The sequence below is a fragment of the Mirounga leonina genome, unplaced genomic scaffold, assembly GCF_011800145.1.
Source record: "Mirounga leonina isolate KUSES-001 unplaced genomic scaffold, KU_Mleo_1.0 Mir_154, whole genome shotgun sequence".
In the NCBI taxonomy this organism is placed as follows: Eukaryota; Metazoa; Chordata; class Mammalia; order Carnivora; family Phocidae; genus Mirounga; species Mirounga leonina.
Window position 1 is genome coordinate 62856720 of NW_023270389.1, and position 17840 is coordinate 62874559.

Below are 17840 nucleotides of genomic sequence, written 5' to 3' on the forward strand. Positions count from 1 at the left end.
GATATGATAAAGGATACAGATGAGCAGCCAGAAAAGAGGTACCTAGGGCAAGGTCTGGAAGGGCCCTGAGCACAAGAGTTTCTGTCTCTGTGGAGTTGGACTGTGTCACCCTGCCAGCATGTGGACGTGTTTACCAACCTGAAAGCACTGTGATTTTTATGGGGGCTTCATCACATAGGCATGATTAATCAACTCATTTTCTACTCCCTCTCACCTCTCCAGAGGGTGGGAGGTTGACCTAAAAGTTCCAAGCTTCTAATGATGGCTTGGCCTTTCTAGGGACCATCCCATCCAGGAGCCCACCCAGAGTCGCCTCATTAGAACAAAAGGGGCTCTATGTCAGACCCTCCTGTCATTCAGCAGATTATAAGAGTTGTAGGAGCTCTGCATCAGGCACCAGGGTCAAAGACCAAATATTAGCAGGAACGGGGTGCAAAGACCCATATGTACATGTTTCATGATTTCACAAAGACAAATATAACAGAGGGGCGCCTGGGTGGCTCAGTTGTTAGGTGTCTGCTTTTGGCTCAAGTCATGATCCCAGGGTTCTGGGATCGAACCAGGCATCCGGCTCCCTGCTCAGCGGGAAGCCTGCTTCCCCCTCTCCCACTCCCCCTGCTTGTGTTTCCTCTCCCGCTGGGTCTCTCTCTGTCAAATAAATACATAAGATCTTTAAAAAAATCCTGCTTAAAAAAAGACAAATATAACAGAAATAAAAAGCTATCTAAATTTGTCACTCATGACAAATTAAATTCTTTTTTTTACAAATTAAATTCTTAATTACAAAGAGTAGCTAACAGTATTCATTAGCTCTATTCTGAAATTTGTTCATTATACTACCTCTGATCTTAGATAATTAATTTAGTTCCTCTGTGACTTTTATGCCTGTATCCAAATTTGTATTTATTTTAAAGTTACCTTTATATACCATAGTTTATTTTCCATTTGCTTTCAGGATTCAGAGGAAGAACGCAATTTGTCTGTGGACAGTTCCCATATTTGTTTCCTGTGGTATTATAAAGTCATGTAAGTAATGTAATACTGAATACAAAGATAATTAATGCTATTTTTTTTAAAGTCCGAAGGCAGACATTTAATGACTGAGCCACCCAGGCACCCCAATTAATGCTTTTTAAGAGTATTTAGCTTTGGATACCTGGATTGCTCAGTCAGTTGAGCATCTGCCTTCAGCTCAGGTCATGATCCCAGGGTCCTGGGATCGAGGCCCACGTGGGGCTCCCTGCTCAATAGGGAGTCTACTTCTCCTCTGCCCTTATCCCCTGCTCATGCTCTCTCTCTCTCAAATAAATAAATATTTTTTATTTAAATATTTAAATACTTTAACTTTGAATTAGCCACAAATGGATTATCTGCATTATTATTTTCATATAAGCTTTTCATTCACCAATCAAGATATACTCAAATAAGATGCCAAACTAATATTGGGGAACAAACATTAAAAATAACAGTAGCAACCACTATTTGAACATATAGTTCTAATGTTCAAACTTTATGTAAATTATCTCTCTCAATTTTCATAACAAACTCACAAATGTAAGTATTATTATCTTTATTTTATAAACGAGGAAATGTGAGCTTGGATAGGTTAAATAATTTGGATAAAAATACACAGCTACTAAAACATAGCACTGGGATTTGACTCTGGTTTTTCAGACTACTGGGCTCTTTGATTTCCATTATATACATCCTGTTCCAAAAGAACACTCTTTGTTTTGGATGGTTTCTCAAAGCCATTTTAACATGAGAGTGACTGAACATAACTAAAAAGAGAAAACTGTCACAAGGGAAGATAATTAACTGCATTATAAAATTATTTGACAAGTTAAAAGCATCAATGAATCCAAATATTTTTCATTGTCAGAGTCAAGGCAATATCCTAAGCTCTGTATAGGATACAAACAACTTGGGCCTTGCTCTCCAGATGACTGTGATACACATATTTCTTTTTGTCTACTTAACTTTCCTTCCTTTGGGAGAATCATCCCTCCCCTATTCTGTGATGAAGTTAATTTTGTGTGATTGATATGGTACTAACTCCACAACCTCACATTTCATGGGCCACAGTAATTAGTTGAGGGTTAACACATGACTCAGGCAGAACCAATCAGAATACTCTGTCTTCAATAAAAAGCATGGTTGTTGCTGATGGTGGTCCCTTAAAGTCAGGTGGCTTGGCAGTTTCTGTGCACTTTTTGGATCGAAGTCCTGATAACTAGATTTTAGCAGGCCCTTCCAGGGGTACATATTTAGCCATTCCTCTCCAAATTATTACCAACTTCCGGGAGTCTTACCAAGAAGCAAGGACTGAGTCTCTGCTACTCCTGAAACTGGCAGATTTCTGTCCTTGTTGTGGGTTTCAGAAATGCCAATTACCAGGTTTCTACTGTGGATTTTGAACCAACTGGGAAATAGACAAGGGAAAATGTGGGGATAAAAATTCCTGATACGGCTGAACGGGAGAATAGAACCTGTCTCTCTGGTCAAATGGGCTATTTTCTGCTTCCCCCAAGTAGACACCATGGGAGACCATCAGAGAAGAGAATCTGCCAAAAAAGCATTTATAGACAGTGTCCCACATTTCCAATCTCACACATACTGAGCCCCAAGACCTGGTGAAAGAGATGGGCCTCCAGATTACCGTGATCTGGTTATGGATAATGAAAGCAAAATCAGAAGAAGCACTATCCAGGGGGGCAGTTAAGCCCAAAAGAGAGAGCTCAGTGGGAGCTAAGTGTTTTTCTGTTACATAGGTGTTAAAAATGTTCACAATCTGTCACCTGTAAAAATACCATTTAAAGAATAAAATGAAACTAATATCCAGGTATTCATCACACAAGTCAAGAAATAGAACATTATAGGTACCCTAAAATCTGCTACTTAGAAATGCAGAATCTGGGGCCTCCTTCCCAAGCTCCTAAATCATTATGTGCATTTAAACAAGAACATATAGACATTGTATGTACATTACTGCTTAGGACGTACCACTCCTAGTGGGATGTACCACTCCAAGTAGAATTGACTAGAAGTAGGATATACATTTGCTCAACTTTACTAGTTAATGCCTAATTGCTTTTTGAAAAGATAGTTCAAATCTACACCTCCACCAGCTGTGGATAGAAGTTCCCATTGTGCTGCATCCTCACCAACACTTAATATAATCTGACTTTTTAATTTGCCAATCTAGTAGATGTGAAATTATGTCATTGTGCTTTTAATTTGCATTTCCCTGATTACTACTGAGCATATTTTCAGTTATTCATGAGGAATTTTTCTTTCCTCTCTGTAAAATGAACATTTTTACCCATTTTTGAGTTATTTTTATGTTCATAATAATTTATAAGATTTCATTACATTTTAATTACTAGGACATTATCTATACATTTCAACATGTGTATTGAAGGAGTTCTATCCCAGTTTATGTAGCTTTTCACACCTTATGATCTCAGTTGATAACTTACACCCTTCCTATTGTAGATGAATTTATCAACTCTTACCTTAATGGGTTTGTGAGTTTTTAAATCAATTTAAGAAATCTTTTCCTCCGAGTTCATAAAAATAGCCTCCTATGTTGTTTTCTGAAAGTTCTTAATCCATCTGGAATTAGTTTTTGCATATGCTTTGAGATAGAGATCCAGTTTTATGTTTTTGACATGAATAATTAATTTTATCAGACCTAATTATTGAATAATGTATTTACCAATAATGCCTACGTAGATAAGTTTTCCATGTATGCAGGTTTCTTCCCATCAGGCTATTCTGTTCAGCTGATCTATTTGTCTACTTAAATCAATACTACATTATCTTTATTACTATGATTTAATTTTGCAAATCTTGATAAGGGGCAGTGCACCTGGACTCTGACCCCAACTCTTCACCTTCTTCAGGAGTCTCTTAGCTATGTATTGGGCCCATTTTAACTCCCTATGAATTTTTAGAATTGGTTTGTCAAATTCCACAAAAACTCTAGTAGGGATTTTTATAATTGTCTAAATATTTCAATCAGTTGGAGAGTCTTTCAACTCAATAATATATAATCTTCCATTTATTTAGGTCTTTTTACATGTCTGCCAATAAAATTTTATAATTTTTCATGTAAGTGCCTGGACATTTTTATTAGACTATTTTGAGATGCTTTATAATTTTGTTGCTATATACTCAGTTTTTTAAAGTTGCATTTTCTAACCAGACCTTCCTGTTGTATAGAACACAATTTACTTTTGAATATTGATTTTTGTATTCAGCAACCTTGCTAAATTCTTATATTAATTCTAATAATTATTTATATATTCTCTTGGAATTTTTATAAATCATATCACCTGCAAATAATGGTAGTTTTGTTTATCCTTTTCCAATAACTATACCTTTTCTTTCATCCATTCTTACTGCATGGCTAAAATATTCAGTATTCTTACTGCACAGCTAAAAGGGTGAAAACAGGCCTCCTTATCGTATTCCTGATCTTAAAAGGGAGGCTCTCATTGTTTCACTATTTTGCAGAATATTTGTTGTAGATCATGAATTAACCTTTACCCAGGTAAGGAACTTCCCTTTTATTCCAAGTTGGTGGTGAATTTTTCTTAGGAATCAGTGCTGAAATTTATTCAGAGTTTTTTTCTGTTTGCATTTAAAAGCTCATATGGTTTTCCTGTTTTACTATGTTAATGATGAAAAATAGTTATTAATATTCATACATTAAACTTACCTTGTGTTTCTAGAATAAGCCAACTTGGTCTTGATGAATTCTTTCATATACATTGATGGATTTTGTTTGCTAATATTCTGTTCAGGTTTTTTTGGTGTGAATACTCTTAAGTGAAGTTAGCCTGTGGTTTTACTTTCATTGTACTATCATTTTCCACATTTGCTATCAAGACTGTGCTAGACTCACCACGTAAGTTAGGAGTAGTCATTCTTTTCCATTCTGAGAGATTTTGTGTAAGATTGAAATATATATGTTCTTTGAGTATCCGATGGAAATTTGCACAGAAGTTTACTTGAATCTAGATTGTGTGTGTGTGTGTGTGTGTAGAAGGATTTCCTAAGTGTTAATTCAACTTTCTAATGGTCATAATGCTATTTTGGAATTCTAATTATTGTAAAATCCATTTTTGTAAGTAGTATTTTTCTAGAAATTTATCCATGTCTTCAGTTAGCAATTTTATCATCAACTTTAATATCAAAAAGTTGTCTGTACTATCCTCCTATATATTTTGGCCTTTTGAGGTAGTTGTAGTTATGCTTCTGTTTTAACATTTCTAATTATTTTATTTGTGCCTTCCTTTGTTTCCATGTCCTTGTGGTATTTCTATTTTATTAGTCTTTTAGACTGGTCAAAGAACCATCTTTTGGCTTTGTTGAGCTTTTCTGTCCCGGCTCATACTTCCATTATTTCCTTCTTTGAGTTTGTTTTTCTAAAACTTAAATTGGCTATTTAGTCCATTAGGCTTGAGGCTTTTTTCCAAATGTGTATGTTTAAGGCAATCAATTTTCTTCTAAGCATCTTTGTAACTGCTTCAAGTATTGCAAATACCTCCTAATTGTGATTTTTCATTATTGCTCAGAAATAATTTTCTAATCCCCGCTACAATTTGTTTGACCAATGACTTGTTTAGAAATGCAGAATGGGAGAAGATATTTGCAAATGACATATCAGATAAAGGGCTAGTATCCAAAATCTATAAAGAACTTATCAAATTCAACATCCAAAGAACAAAGAATCTAATCAAGAAATGGGCAGAAGACATGAACAGACATTTTTCCAAAGAGGACATCCAAATGGCCAACAGACACATGAAAAAGTGCTCAACATCGCTCGGCATCAGGGAAATCCAAATCAAAACCTCAATGAGATACCACCTCACGCCAGTCAGAATGGCTAAAATTAACAAGTCAGGAAACAACAGATGTTGGCGGGGATGCGGAGAAAGGGGAACCCTCCTACACTGTTGGTGGGAATGCAAGCTGGTGCAGCCACTCTGGAAAACAGTATGGAGGTTCCTCAAAAAGTTGAAAATAGAGCTACCATATGATCCAGCAATTGCACTACTGGGTATTTACCCGAAATATACAAAAGTAGGGATCTGAAAGGGTACGTGCACCCCGATGTTTATAGCAGCAATGTCCACAATAGCCAAACTGTGGAAAGAGCCAAGATGTCCATCGACAGATGAATGGATAAAGAAGAGCGGTATATATATACAATGGAATATTATGCAGCCATCAAAAAGAATGAGATCTTGCCATTTGCAATGACGTGGATGGAACTGTAGGGTATTATGCTGAGCGAAATAAGTCAAACAGAGAAAGACATGTATCATATGCTCTCACTGATATGAGGAATTCTTAATCTCAGGAAACAAACTGAGGGTTGCTGGAGTGGGGGTGGGGTGGGAGGGATGGGGTGACTGGGTGATAGACACTGGGGAGGGTATGTGTTCTGGTAAGCGCTGTGAATTGTGCAAGACTGTTGAATCTCAGATCTGTACCTCTGAAACAAATAATGCAATATATGTTAAGAAAAAAAAAAGAAGAAGGTAGCAGGAGGGGAAGAATGAAGGGGGGAAATCGGAGGGGTAGATGAACCATGAGGCGCGATGGACTCTGAAAAACAAACTGAGGGTTCTAGAGGGGAGGGGGGTGGGAGGATGAGTTAGCCTGGTGATGGGTATTAAAGAGGGCATGTTCTTCATGGAGCACTGGGTGTTATGCACAGACAATGAATCATGGAACACTACATCTAAAACTAATGATGTAATGTGTGGGGATTAACATAACAATAAAAAAATTTTTTTAAAAATGCATTTTTCAATTTACAAGCACATGAGTGTTTCTAATTATTGTATTTTAATTATAACCTAATTGTATTTTGATCAGGGAAGTGCCAGAGTCTAATTTTTGGCCTAGCATGTAATCTGTTTTTATAAATGTCCCATGTTAACCTAAAGAAAATATATTTTCCTTGTTGGGTCAAGTATTATATTCACAATTGTATTCAAGTTTGTTATGTGAACTATTCAGATCTTCTGTGTACTTATTTGACTCATTGTCAGCTTGATCTATCAATTAATGAGAGGGCTCTGCTCAGATGTCCCAGTAGGATGGTAGATGTGTTATTGTTCCTTGTAGTTACCTACGTTTTTGTTTTATATTTTGAGGTTATCTTTTAGGTGTACGTAACTTCAGAATTATTGAGCCTTTTTAAAAATTGAAACTTTATTTGTAGTGATGTTGCTTCTCACTTGTAATCCTTTTTTATTTTTTTGCCTTATGTTCTGCTTTGTCTTATTCATGGCTCTTTATTCATTGATTTTCAAGTTCTCTATAAACTTACATCTTAAGTGTTTCATTTATGAATGCTATGAAACTGGATTTGCTGTGTTTTCTAGTATGACAATCTTTTAATTGGTTTAGTGCATTTATCTTTACTGTGATTACTTAAGTATTTAAATTTATAACTGTGGTAGAAATAAATGTGCTTTCCATTTACCTGCTTAAAACCCTTTACGTCTTTAGAATGTTTTAATCCTGACCATGCCTTCATCAATATTTTCATTCCAGTCAGTTCCTTTCTCCTTTTTTCTTGGCTTTCTTTTTTTCCTGATTCAACTTTCCTTCATACTTATTTAGAAATTATGAACTGTATGTCTATCTTACATGATACTCCAGTAATTTTAACATGTATTGAGTCTAAATTTAATTTATTCTTCTCTCAAACAATGCAAGAATCTTTAGAATACTTTAATTTGGTATTATATCTCTTTCAACTTGTATGCCATTGTATTCAGTATTTTAGTTCTAGTTTATTTTTATACTCTCAAATTTGAGTTTACTTCTGCCTGAAATACTTCATTTAGAATTTCAACTAGTGAGGTAATCTGTCAATGGTAAATACTCAGCTTTTGTTTGTCATAAAATGTTTTTATTAAATTTTATTCCTGAAAGAGAGTTTTGGTGGGTAAATAATTCTAGTTTCACAGTTATTTTCTCTTAGATTATGAAGACATTTTTCTACTTTGTTCATCTCATATTATTAATCATCAGGATGGTTACATTTCCTTTGTAGATTATCTTTTCTTCCCCATGTGGTTGCTTTTGAGATATTCCACATTTGCTAAAAAATTGCTAAATTACTATGATTTGTGAGGTTATAGTACTATGATTTGTGATTGGGATAGACAACTACATATACCTATACAATCATCATATAAAACAATATATAGAATATTTCAACCTTCTCAGAAAGTTTGCTTTTATAATCTCTTACCCCTAGAGGCAGCATAGCTTAGTTTTCCCATTCTTGAATTTTATATAAATGTAATTATAATGTATGTACTCTTCTGTATCTGGCTTCTTTTTTTAATTTTTATTTAGTTATTTTTTTTGAGAGAGAGAGAGAGCACATGCCCATGAGCAGGGGGAGGGGCAGGGAGAGGGGGGAGGGACAGAGAGAGGGAGGAGGGGAAAGAGAGGAGAGAGAGAGAATCCTAAGCAGGCTCCATGCTCAGCTTGGCTCAGAGCCTGACACAGGACTTGATCTCACCACTATGAGATCATGACCTGAGAGGAAACCAACAGTCAGATTCTTAACTGACTGAGCCACCCAGGCAGCACTGTATCTGGCTTCTTATCTTCAATATAAGACTACTGAGACAAATCCATGTTGTTGTAGGTTTCAGTGGTTTGTTCCTTTTTATTTTTAAATAGTATTATTATATAATTATACCTCAATTTGTTTATCCATTCTTCTTTGTTGTTGCATATTTGCATTTTATCCAGTTTGGGGCTTTTATGAATAGAGCTCCTGGGTACATTTTTGTACAAGTCTTTTTGCAGATGTAGATTTTCATTTCTTTTTCAGGGGTAGAATTTCTGGATCATGGGATAGGCAAATATTAAACTTTGTAAGAAAGAGTCAAATCACTTTCCAAAACAATTACCAGCAATGTATGAGCATTCCAATTGCTCCATATTTCTACCAATATTTGGTGTTTTCATTACAATGGCAATTAAGTGGTATGTCTTTTGTTAATTTCAGTTTTTAATTTAAATTCTAGTTCGTTAATGTATATGGTAAAATTGGTTTCAGGTGATTCATTACTTACATATAATACCCAATGCTCATTACAACAACACTCTCCTTAACACCCATCACCCAGTTAGCCCATCCTCCACCCATCTCTCCTCCAGCAACCCTCAGTTTGTTCTCTGTAGTTAAGAGTCTTTTATGGTTTGCTTCCCTTTTTTTTTTCCTTCCCCATGTTCATCTATTTTGTTTCTTAAATTCCACAAATGAGTGAAATCATATGGTATTTGTCTTTCTCTGACTGACCTGTTTCACTTAGCATAATGCACTCTAGCTCTATTCACATTGTCACAAATGGCAAGGTTTCATTCTTTTTGATGGGTGAGTAATATTCCATTATATATATACCACATCTTCTTTATCCATTCATCAGTTGATGGACATTTGGACTCTTAACATAGTTTGGCTATTGTTGATAATGCTGCTATAAACATCGGGGTGCATGTGCCCCTTCAAATCTGTATTTTTGTGTTCTTTGGATAAATACCTAGTAGTGCAATTTCTGGGTCATGGGGTAGTTCTGTTTTTAACTTTTTGAGGAATCTCCATACTGTTTTCCAGAGTGACTGCACCAGTTTGCATTTCCACCCACAGTGTATGAGTGTTCCCCTTTCTACCCATCTTTGTCAACTTCTGTTGTTTCCTGTGTTGTTAGTTTTAGCCATTCTGACAGGTGTGAGGTATATCTCATCGTGGTTTTGATTTGTATTTCCTTGATGATGAGTGATGTTGAGCATCTTTTCACGTGTCTGTTAGCCATCTGTAGGTCTGCCTTGGAAAAATGTCTGTTCATATCTTCTGCCCATTTCTTAACTGGATTATTTATTTTGAGTTGTTGAGTTTCATAAGTTCTTTATAGATTTTGGATACTAACCCTTTATCAGATATTGCATTTGCAAATATCTTCTCCCATTCCATTGGTTGTCTTTCAGTTTTGTTGATTGTTTCCTTCACTGTGCAGATGATTTTTTTTTTAAGATTTTATTTATTTATTTGACAGAGCGAGAGAGCACAAGCAGGGGGAACAGTAGAGGGAGAGGGAGAAGCGGGGCTTGATCCCAGGACCCTGAGATCATGACCTGAGCTGAAGGCAGACGCTTAACCATCTGAGCCACCCAGGTGCCCCTGTGCAGAAGCTTTTTATCTTGATGAAGTCCCAGTCATTGTTGTTTATATTTGCATTTCCTTGGTGACTAATGATGTTGAGTATTTTTCATGAGCTTATTGACCACTCCCAAATGACCTTTTGCAAATTATATGTTCAAGTCTTTTACCTAGTTTTTGATTGGGTTGTTTGTCCTTTTACCATTAATTTGTAGTATTTCTTTATACAAGTCCTATGGCATATATATGTTTTGTGAATATTGGCTATTTGGGGTCTTCGGTGGCTCCATACACATTTTAGAATTGTTTCTTCTGTTTCTATGGGAAAAAAAGCCACTGGAAATTTGATAGAGATTTTATTGAATCTATAGGTTTTGGGTAGTATGAATACTGTGATATTAACTCTCCTGATCCATGAAAATGGGATATATTTCCATTTATTTGGGTCATCTTCAATTTCTTTTTATCAATGTCATAGTTTTTGGTGTAGAGATCTTTCACTTCCTTGGTTAAACTTGCTACTAAGTATTTTATTGTTTTTGATGCTATTGTAAATGGAATTGTTTTCTTCCCCTTTTTCAGATTGTTTATTGTTAGTGTATAGAAACACAACTTATTTCTGCATGTTGATTTCATATGCTCCAACTTTACTGAACTTGATTATTTTTAACAGTTTCTTGGTGGAGTCTTTAGGATTTTCTATATATAAGATCATATCAGCAAGCAGAGACAATTTTCCTTCTCCCTTTCTGATTTGGATGCCTTTTATTTCTTTTTCTTGCCTGATAGCTCTGGTTAAGATGTCCTATACTGCGTTGAATAGGAGTGGTGAGAGTGGGAACTCTAGTCTTGTTCTTGATCTTAGAGGAAAATTTTCAACCTTTCACCATTGGCTATAATGTTAGCTGTAGGCTTGCATATATCACCATTATTATGTTGAGATATGTTCTCTCTATACCCAATTTGTTGAGAGTTTTTATTAAGAAAGGATGTTGTATTTTGTCAAATGTTTTTCTGCATGTTTTGAGATGATCATATGATTTTACCTTTCATTCTATTAATGTAGTGTATCACATTTATTGATCTGTATATGCTGAACCATCCTTTCATCCAGAAATACATTTCATTTGATCATCATGTATGATCCTTTCAATATGCTGTTGAGTTCAGTTTACTAGTATGTTGTTGAGAATTTTCGCATCTATTCATCATCATTTCTTGTAGTGTCCTTTTCTGATTCATATCAGGGTAATGCTGGCCTTATGAAATGAGTTTTGGAGTTTCCTCCTTTTCAGTTTTTTGCAAGAGTTTGAAAAGGATTGTCATTAATTCTTCTTGAAATATTTGATAGAATTTACTAGTGAAGCCATCTATTCCTGGGCTTTTCTTTGATGAAAGATTTGTGCTTACTGATTCAATCCCTGACTCATTATTAGTCTGTCAGATGTTCTACTTCCTCCTGATTTAGTCTTGGTAGATGATATCTTTTTAGTAATTTATTTCTTTCTTCTAGATTGTCAAGTATATTGGTCTATAATTGTTCATAGTAGTCTCTTATGGTCATCTGCTTTTCTGTAGAATTTGTAGTAATGTCTACACTTTCATTTCTGATTTTAGTAGTTTGAGTATTCTTTTTCCTTAATCTAGTTAAAGTTTCACCAATTTTGTTTATCTTTTCAAAAAACAATTCTTAGGTTTGTTCATCTTTTCTATTGTTTTTCTGGTCTCCATTTATTTCTGCTCTGATCTTTGTTATTTCCTTTTTTCTGCTACTTTGGGCTTAGTTTGTTCTTCTTTTTCTAGTTCCTTGAAGTATAAAGTTAGGTTGATTACTTTAGATCTTTCTTTTTCCTTAGCAAGGGTATTTACCACACTAAATGCCTCTTCTTGAACTATTTTTTTGCATCCCATAAGTTTGTTAGATTGTGTTTTCTTTTCCATTCGTTTCAAGATATTTTTTGAATTTCCTTTTGATTTCATCTTTGATTCATTAGTTGTTCAGTGTGTTGTTTAATGTCCACATATTTGTGAATTTTCCAGTTTTCCTCCTGTTACTGATCTAGTTTTGTACTATTGTGGTCATAAAAGATATATGGTATAATTTCAATATTTTAAAATTTTCTAAGACTTGTTTTTTTTAACCTAACATTTGATCTATCCTGGGGAATGTTCCGTGTGTGCTCGAGAAGAATGTGTATTCTGTTGCTGTTAGATGGAATATTCTGTATATGTCTGTTAGGTCCATTTGGTCTAAACTATGGTTCAAGGCCAACTTTCCCTTATTGATTATCTATCTAGATGATCTATCCATTGTTGATAATGGAGTACTGAAGTCCCCTACTATTATTATATTATTGTGTATTGCTCCCTTCAGATCTGTTAGAATTTGCTTAATGTATGGTGCTCTGATGTTGGGAGCATACATATTTACAACTGTTATATCCTCTTGAGGAATTGGCTTCTTTATTATTACATAATTACTTTCTTTGTCTCTTATTAAACTTTTTAACTTATAATCTATTTTGTCTGATGTAAATATAGCTACCCCACTCTATTTTGGTTTCCACTTGCCTGAGCTGTCTTTTTCTATCCCTTCACTTTGAGCCTATATATGTCCTTGAAGCTAAAGTGAGTCTTTTATAAGCAGCATATAATGGGGTCTTATTTTTTATACATGCAGCCATTCTATACCTTTTGATTGGAGAATTTAATCCATTTACATTAAAAGTGATTATTGTTAGGTAAGGACTTACCAGTCCATTTTATTAATCATTTCCCTGCTCTTTTATATTCCTCTGCTCTTTTCTTCCTCTCTTGCTGTCCCTTTGTAAATTCATGATTTTCCACAATGGTATACTTTGATTCCCTTCCTTTATCTTGTGTGTACCTACGATAGCTGGGTTTTGTTTTGTTTTCTTTTCACTGTGGTTTCCCTTTGGCTTACTTGAAACATCTGTCTATTTGGGGCTGATAGCAGCTTACCTTCCATCACATACAAAACTCTACCATTTTATTTCCCCACCCCATATTTTGTGTTTTTCTGTCACAGTTTACATCTCTTTAAAATTTTTAGTGTATTTTTATGTTTATTTTTTTATTCAAATATAATTAACATACAGTGTTATGTTAGCTTCAGGTGTACACTATAATGAATAATTCTATACATTCGCAGTGCTCATCAAGATAAGTGTACTCTTAATGCCCCTCCCCCTGGCAACCATCAGTTTGTTCTCTATATTTAAGAGTCTGGTTTTTGTCTCTTTTTTTTCTTTGCTTGTTTGTTTCTTAAATAGCACATGTGAGTGAAATCATATGATATTTGTCTTTCTCTGATTGACTTATTTCACTTAGCATTATACTCTCTATGTCCACCCATGTTGTTACAAATGGCAAGATTTTATTTCATTTTTATAGCTGAGTACTAATCTGTTATATAAATATACCATATCTATGGATGGACACTTGTGCTGCTTCCATATTTTGGCTATTGTAAATAATACTGCAATAAACATATGGGTGCATATATCTTTTCAAATTAATGATTTCCTTTTCTTTGGGTAAATACCCAGCAGTAGAATTACTGGATGATGTGGTAATTCTATGTTTAATTTTTTTGAGGAACCTCCATTCTTTATCTCAGAAGGGCTGCACCAATTTGCATTCCCATTAACAGTGCATGACAGTTCCTTTTCCTCCACATCCTAACACTTATTATTTGTTGTGTTTTTTATTCTAGCCATTCTGACAGATGTGAGGCAATATCTCACTTGGTTTTGATTTGCATTTCCCTGATGATTAATGCTGTTGAACATCTTTTCATGTCTCCATTGGCCATCCATATGTCTTCTTCGGAAAAATATCTACTTGGGTCCTCTGCTCATTTTTTAACTGGACTATTTCATTTTTTATGGTGTTGAGTTGTATAAGTTCTTTGTGTATTTTGGGTATTAACCTGTTACTGGATATATACATTGCAGATATCTTCTCTTATTCAGTAGGTTGCCTTCTTATTTTGTTGATGGTTTCCTTTGCTGTGTCAAAGCTTTTTACTTTGATGTAATCTCAATAGTTTAATTTTGCTTTTGTTCCCCCCAACTGAGGAGACATATCTAGGAAAATGTTTCTACTGATGATAAGAAATTACTGCCTGTGTTTTCTTCTAGGAGTTTTATGGTTTCAGGTCTCACATTTAGGTCTTTAATCCATTGTGAGTTTATTTTTGTGCATGGTATAAGAAAGTGGTCTGGTTTCATTCTTCTATATGTAGCTGTCCAGTTTCCCCAGCACTGTTTATTGAAAAGACTGTCCTTTCTGCATTGTATATTTTAGCATCTTTTGTCATAGATTGACCATAAAAGTATGGGTTTATTTCTAGGATGTCTATTCTGTTCTATTGCTCTTTGTGTCTATTTTTGTGCCTATACCATACTGTTTTGATTACTACCACTCTGTAGGATATCTTGAAATCTGAAATTGTGATCCTCCACCTTTGTTGTTCTATCTCAAGATTGCTTTGACTGTTCAGAGTCTTTTGTGGTTCCATACAAATTTTAGGATTATTTGCTCTGGTTCTGTGGAAAATGCTGTTGGTATTTTGATAGTGATTCCATTAAATCTGTAGCTTGCTTTGGGTAGTATGGACATTTTAACAATATTGGTTCTCCCAATCCATGAATATGGACTATCTTTCCATTTGTTTGTGTCCTCTTCAATTTCTTTCATCAGTGTTTTACAGTTTTCAGAGCATAGGTCTTTCATCTCCTTGGCTAAGTTTATTCTTAGGTATTTTATTCTTTTTGGTGTAATTATAAATGGGATTATTTTCCTAATTTCTCTTTCTGCTGTTTCCTTAGTAGGATATAGAAATGCAACAGATTTCTGTATATTAATTTTGTATCCTGAAAGTTCACTGAATTCACTTATCAGGTCTAGTAGTTTTTGGTGGAGTCTTTAGGATTTACTATATTATAGTGTCATATCATTGGGAAATATTGATAGTTTTACTTCTTCTTTCCTAATTTGTATGCCTTTTATTTCTTTTTCTTGTCTGATTGCTGTGGCTAGAACTTCTAGTACTATGTTGAATAAAAACAATGAGAGTGGACATCCTTGTCTTGTTCCTGACCTTGGACCCTGGAGGGAAAGCTCTCAGTTTTTCGCCATTGAGTATGATGTTAGCTACAGGTTTTTAATATATGACCTTTATTTTGCTGTGGTATGTTCCCTCTAAACCTAGTTTTTATCATGAATGTTATACTTGTCAAATGCTCTTTCTGCATCAGTTGAGATGATGATATGGGTTTTTATCCTTTCTTTTGTTAATGTGATGTGTCATTATTTGTGAATAACGAACCACCTTTGCATCCCAGGAATAAATCCCACTTGATCACAGTGAATGATTATTTAAATGCATTGTTGGATTTGTTTTGCTGATATTTTGTTGAGAATTTTTACATCTGTGATCAGAGATATTGGCCTGTAGTTCTTTTTTTCTTATAGTGACTCTATCTGTTTTGGTATCAGGGCAGTGCTGGCCTCATGGAATGAATTTGGAAGCTTTCCTTCCTTTTCTATTTTTTGGAATAGTTTGAGAAGAATAGGTATTACTTCTTCTTTAAATGTTTAGTAGAATTTACCTGTGAAGCTATCTGTTCCTGGACTTTTGTTTTTTGGAGGGGAGTTTGCTGATTACCAATTCAATTACATTGCTAGTAATCAGTCTGTTGAAATTGTCTATCTTTTCTTGATTCAATTTTGGAAGGGTTATGTTTCTAGGAATTTATCCATTCCTTCTAGATTGTACAATATGTTGGCATGTAATTTTTCATAATATTCTCTTATAATTGTTTGTATTTCTGTGATGTTGATCTTTCTCCTCTTTTATTTCTGATTTTCAGTTCTCTTTCTCTCTCTCTCTCTCAATCTCTCTCCCTCAATCTCTCTCTCTCCATCTCTTTCTGTATGTGTGTGTGTGTCTGTCTCTCTCTCTCTCTCTCTCTTTTTGATGAGTCCAGCTAAAGGTTTGTCAATTTGGTTGATCTTTTCAAAGAACTGGCTCCTGGTTTTATTGATCCATTCTATTGTGGGGTTGTTGGGGGTTTTTTTTGGTCTTGATTTCATTGAATTCTCTAATCTTTATTATTTTTCTTTCTTCTACTGGCTTTGGGCTTTGTTCTTTTTCTAGCTCCCTTAAGTGTAAGGTTAGCTTGTTTATTTGGGATCTCTCATATTTTTGAGCTAGGTCTTTATTAGAACAGCTTTTGCTGCATCTCAAAGATTTTGGACCATTGTGTTTTCATTTTTATTCATCTCCTTGTATTTTTTTATTTCCTCTTTGATTTCTTCCTTGAACCATTTATTTATTGTTCACTAGAATGTTATTTAGCTTCCATGTATTTGTGTCCTTTTCAGATCTTTTCTTGTGATTCATTTCTAGTCTCATACATACCATTGTGTCCAGGAAAAATGCATGATATGATTTCAGTCCTTTTTAATTTATTGGGACTTGTTCTTCTGTCTAACATGTGATCGATTTTGTAAAATGTGTAATGGGCTCTTGAAAAGAATGGGTATTCTGCTGCTTTTAAATGGAATGTTCTGAATATCTGTTAGGTCCATCTGGTTTAAAGTGTAATTCAAAGCCACTGTTTCCTTGTTGATTTTCTGTCTCTATGATCTATCCATTGAAATGACGTGTTAAGGTCCCCTACTGTTATTGTGTTACTGTCAATTTCATCCTTTATGTCTTAATAGTTGCTTTATATATTTAGGTGCTCCCATATTGAGTGCATAAATATTTACAGTTGTTATGTCCTCTTGTTGCATTGTTCCCTCTATCATTATGCCATGTCCTTCTTTCTCTCTTGTTAGTCTTTGGGGTTTTTTTGTTTGTTTGTTTGTTTGTTTGTTTGTTTGTTTGTTTGTTTGTTTTTAGATTTTATTTATTTATTTGACAGAGAGAGAGAGCACAAACAGGGGGAGCGGCAGGCAGAGGGAGAGGGAGAAGCAGGCTCCCCACCAAGCAGGGAGCCCAAGGCGGGACTTGATCCCAGACCCTGGGATCATGGCCTGAGCCAAAGGTAGACATTTAACTGAGTGAGCCACCCAGGTGCCCCTTGTTAATCTTGGTTTTAAAGTCTATTTTGTTTGATGTAAATATTGCCACCTCAGCTTTCTTTTCACTTCCATTTGCATGATAAATGTTTTTCTATCCCTTCACTTTCAATCTGCATGTATCTAGAGTTCTGAAGTGAGTCTATTGTAGGCAGCATATAGCTACAGCTTACTTTTTAATCTGTTCAGTCACCCTATGTCTTTTGACACAAACGATTGGAGCACTTACTTTTTTCACATTTAAATAACCACTGATAGGTGTGCACTTATTGCCATCTTGTTATTTGTTTTATGGTTGTTTTTGTAGTTCCTCTTGGATCCTTTCTTTTTCTTTTGCTCAATTCCCCTGTATTTTGATGGCTTTCTTCAGTGATATGCTTGGATTCCTTTCTCTTTATTTATTGTGTATTTATTAAGGGTTTTTGATTTGTGGTTGCCATTAGGTTCACCAGAACCAGGCATGTCAGGGGTGTCTCCCATGTGGGTTTTGTATGCCCTACTGTTATGGCTACTGTTGTGG

General features: G+C 34.9%; 1 protein-coding gene across 1 annotated transcript in view; it reads left to right on the top strand.

The window, feature by feature from the left end:
* The window catches only part of CATSPERE (catsper channel auxiliary subunit epsilon), a 210309-nt gene that overhangs the window by 40514 nt on the left and 151955 nt on the right, over positions 1-17840 (top strand). The window contains exon 5 of the mRNA XM_035011039.1: positions 956-1026. Within this exon, the coding sequence (XP_034866930.1) occupies positions 956-1026 (71 nt within the window). The remainder of the gene's footprint in view (positions 1-955; positions 1027-17840) is intronic.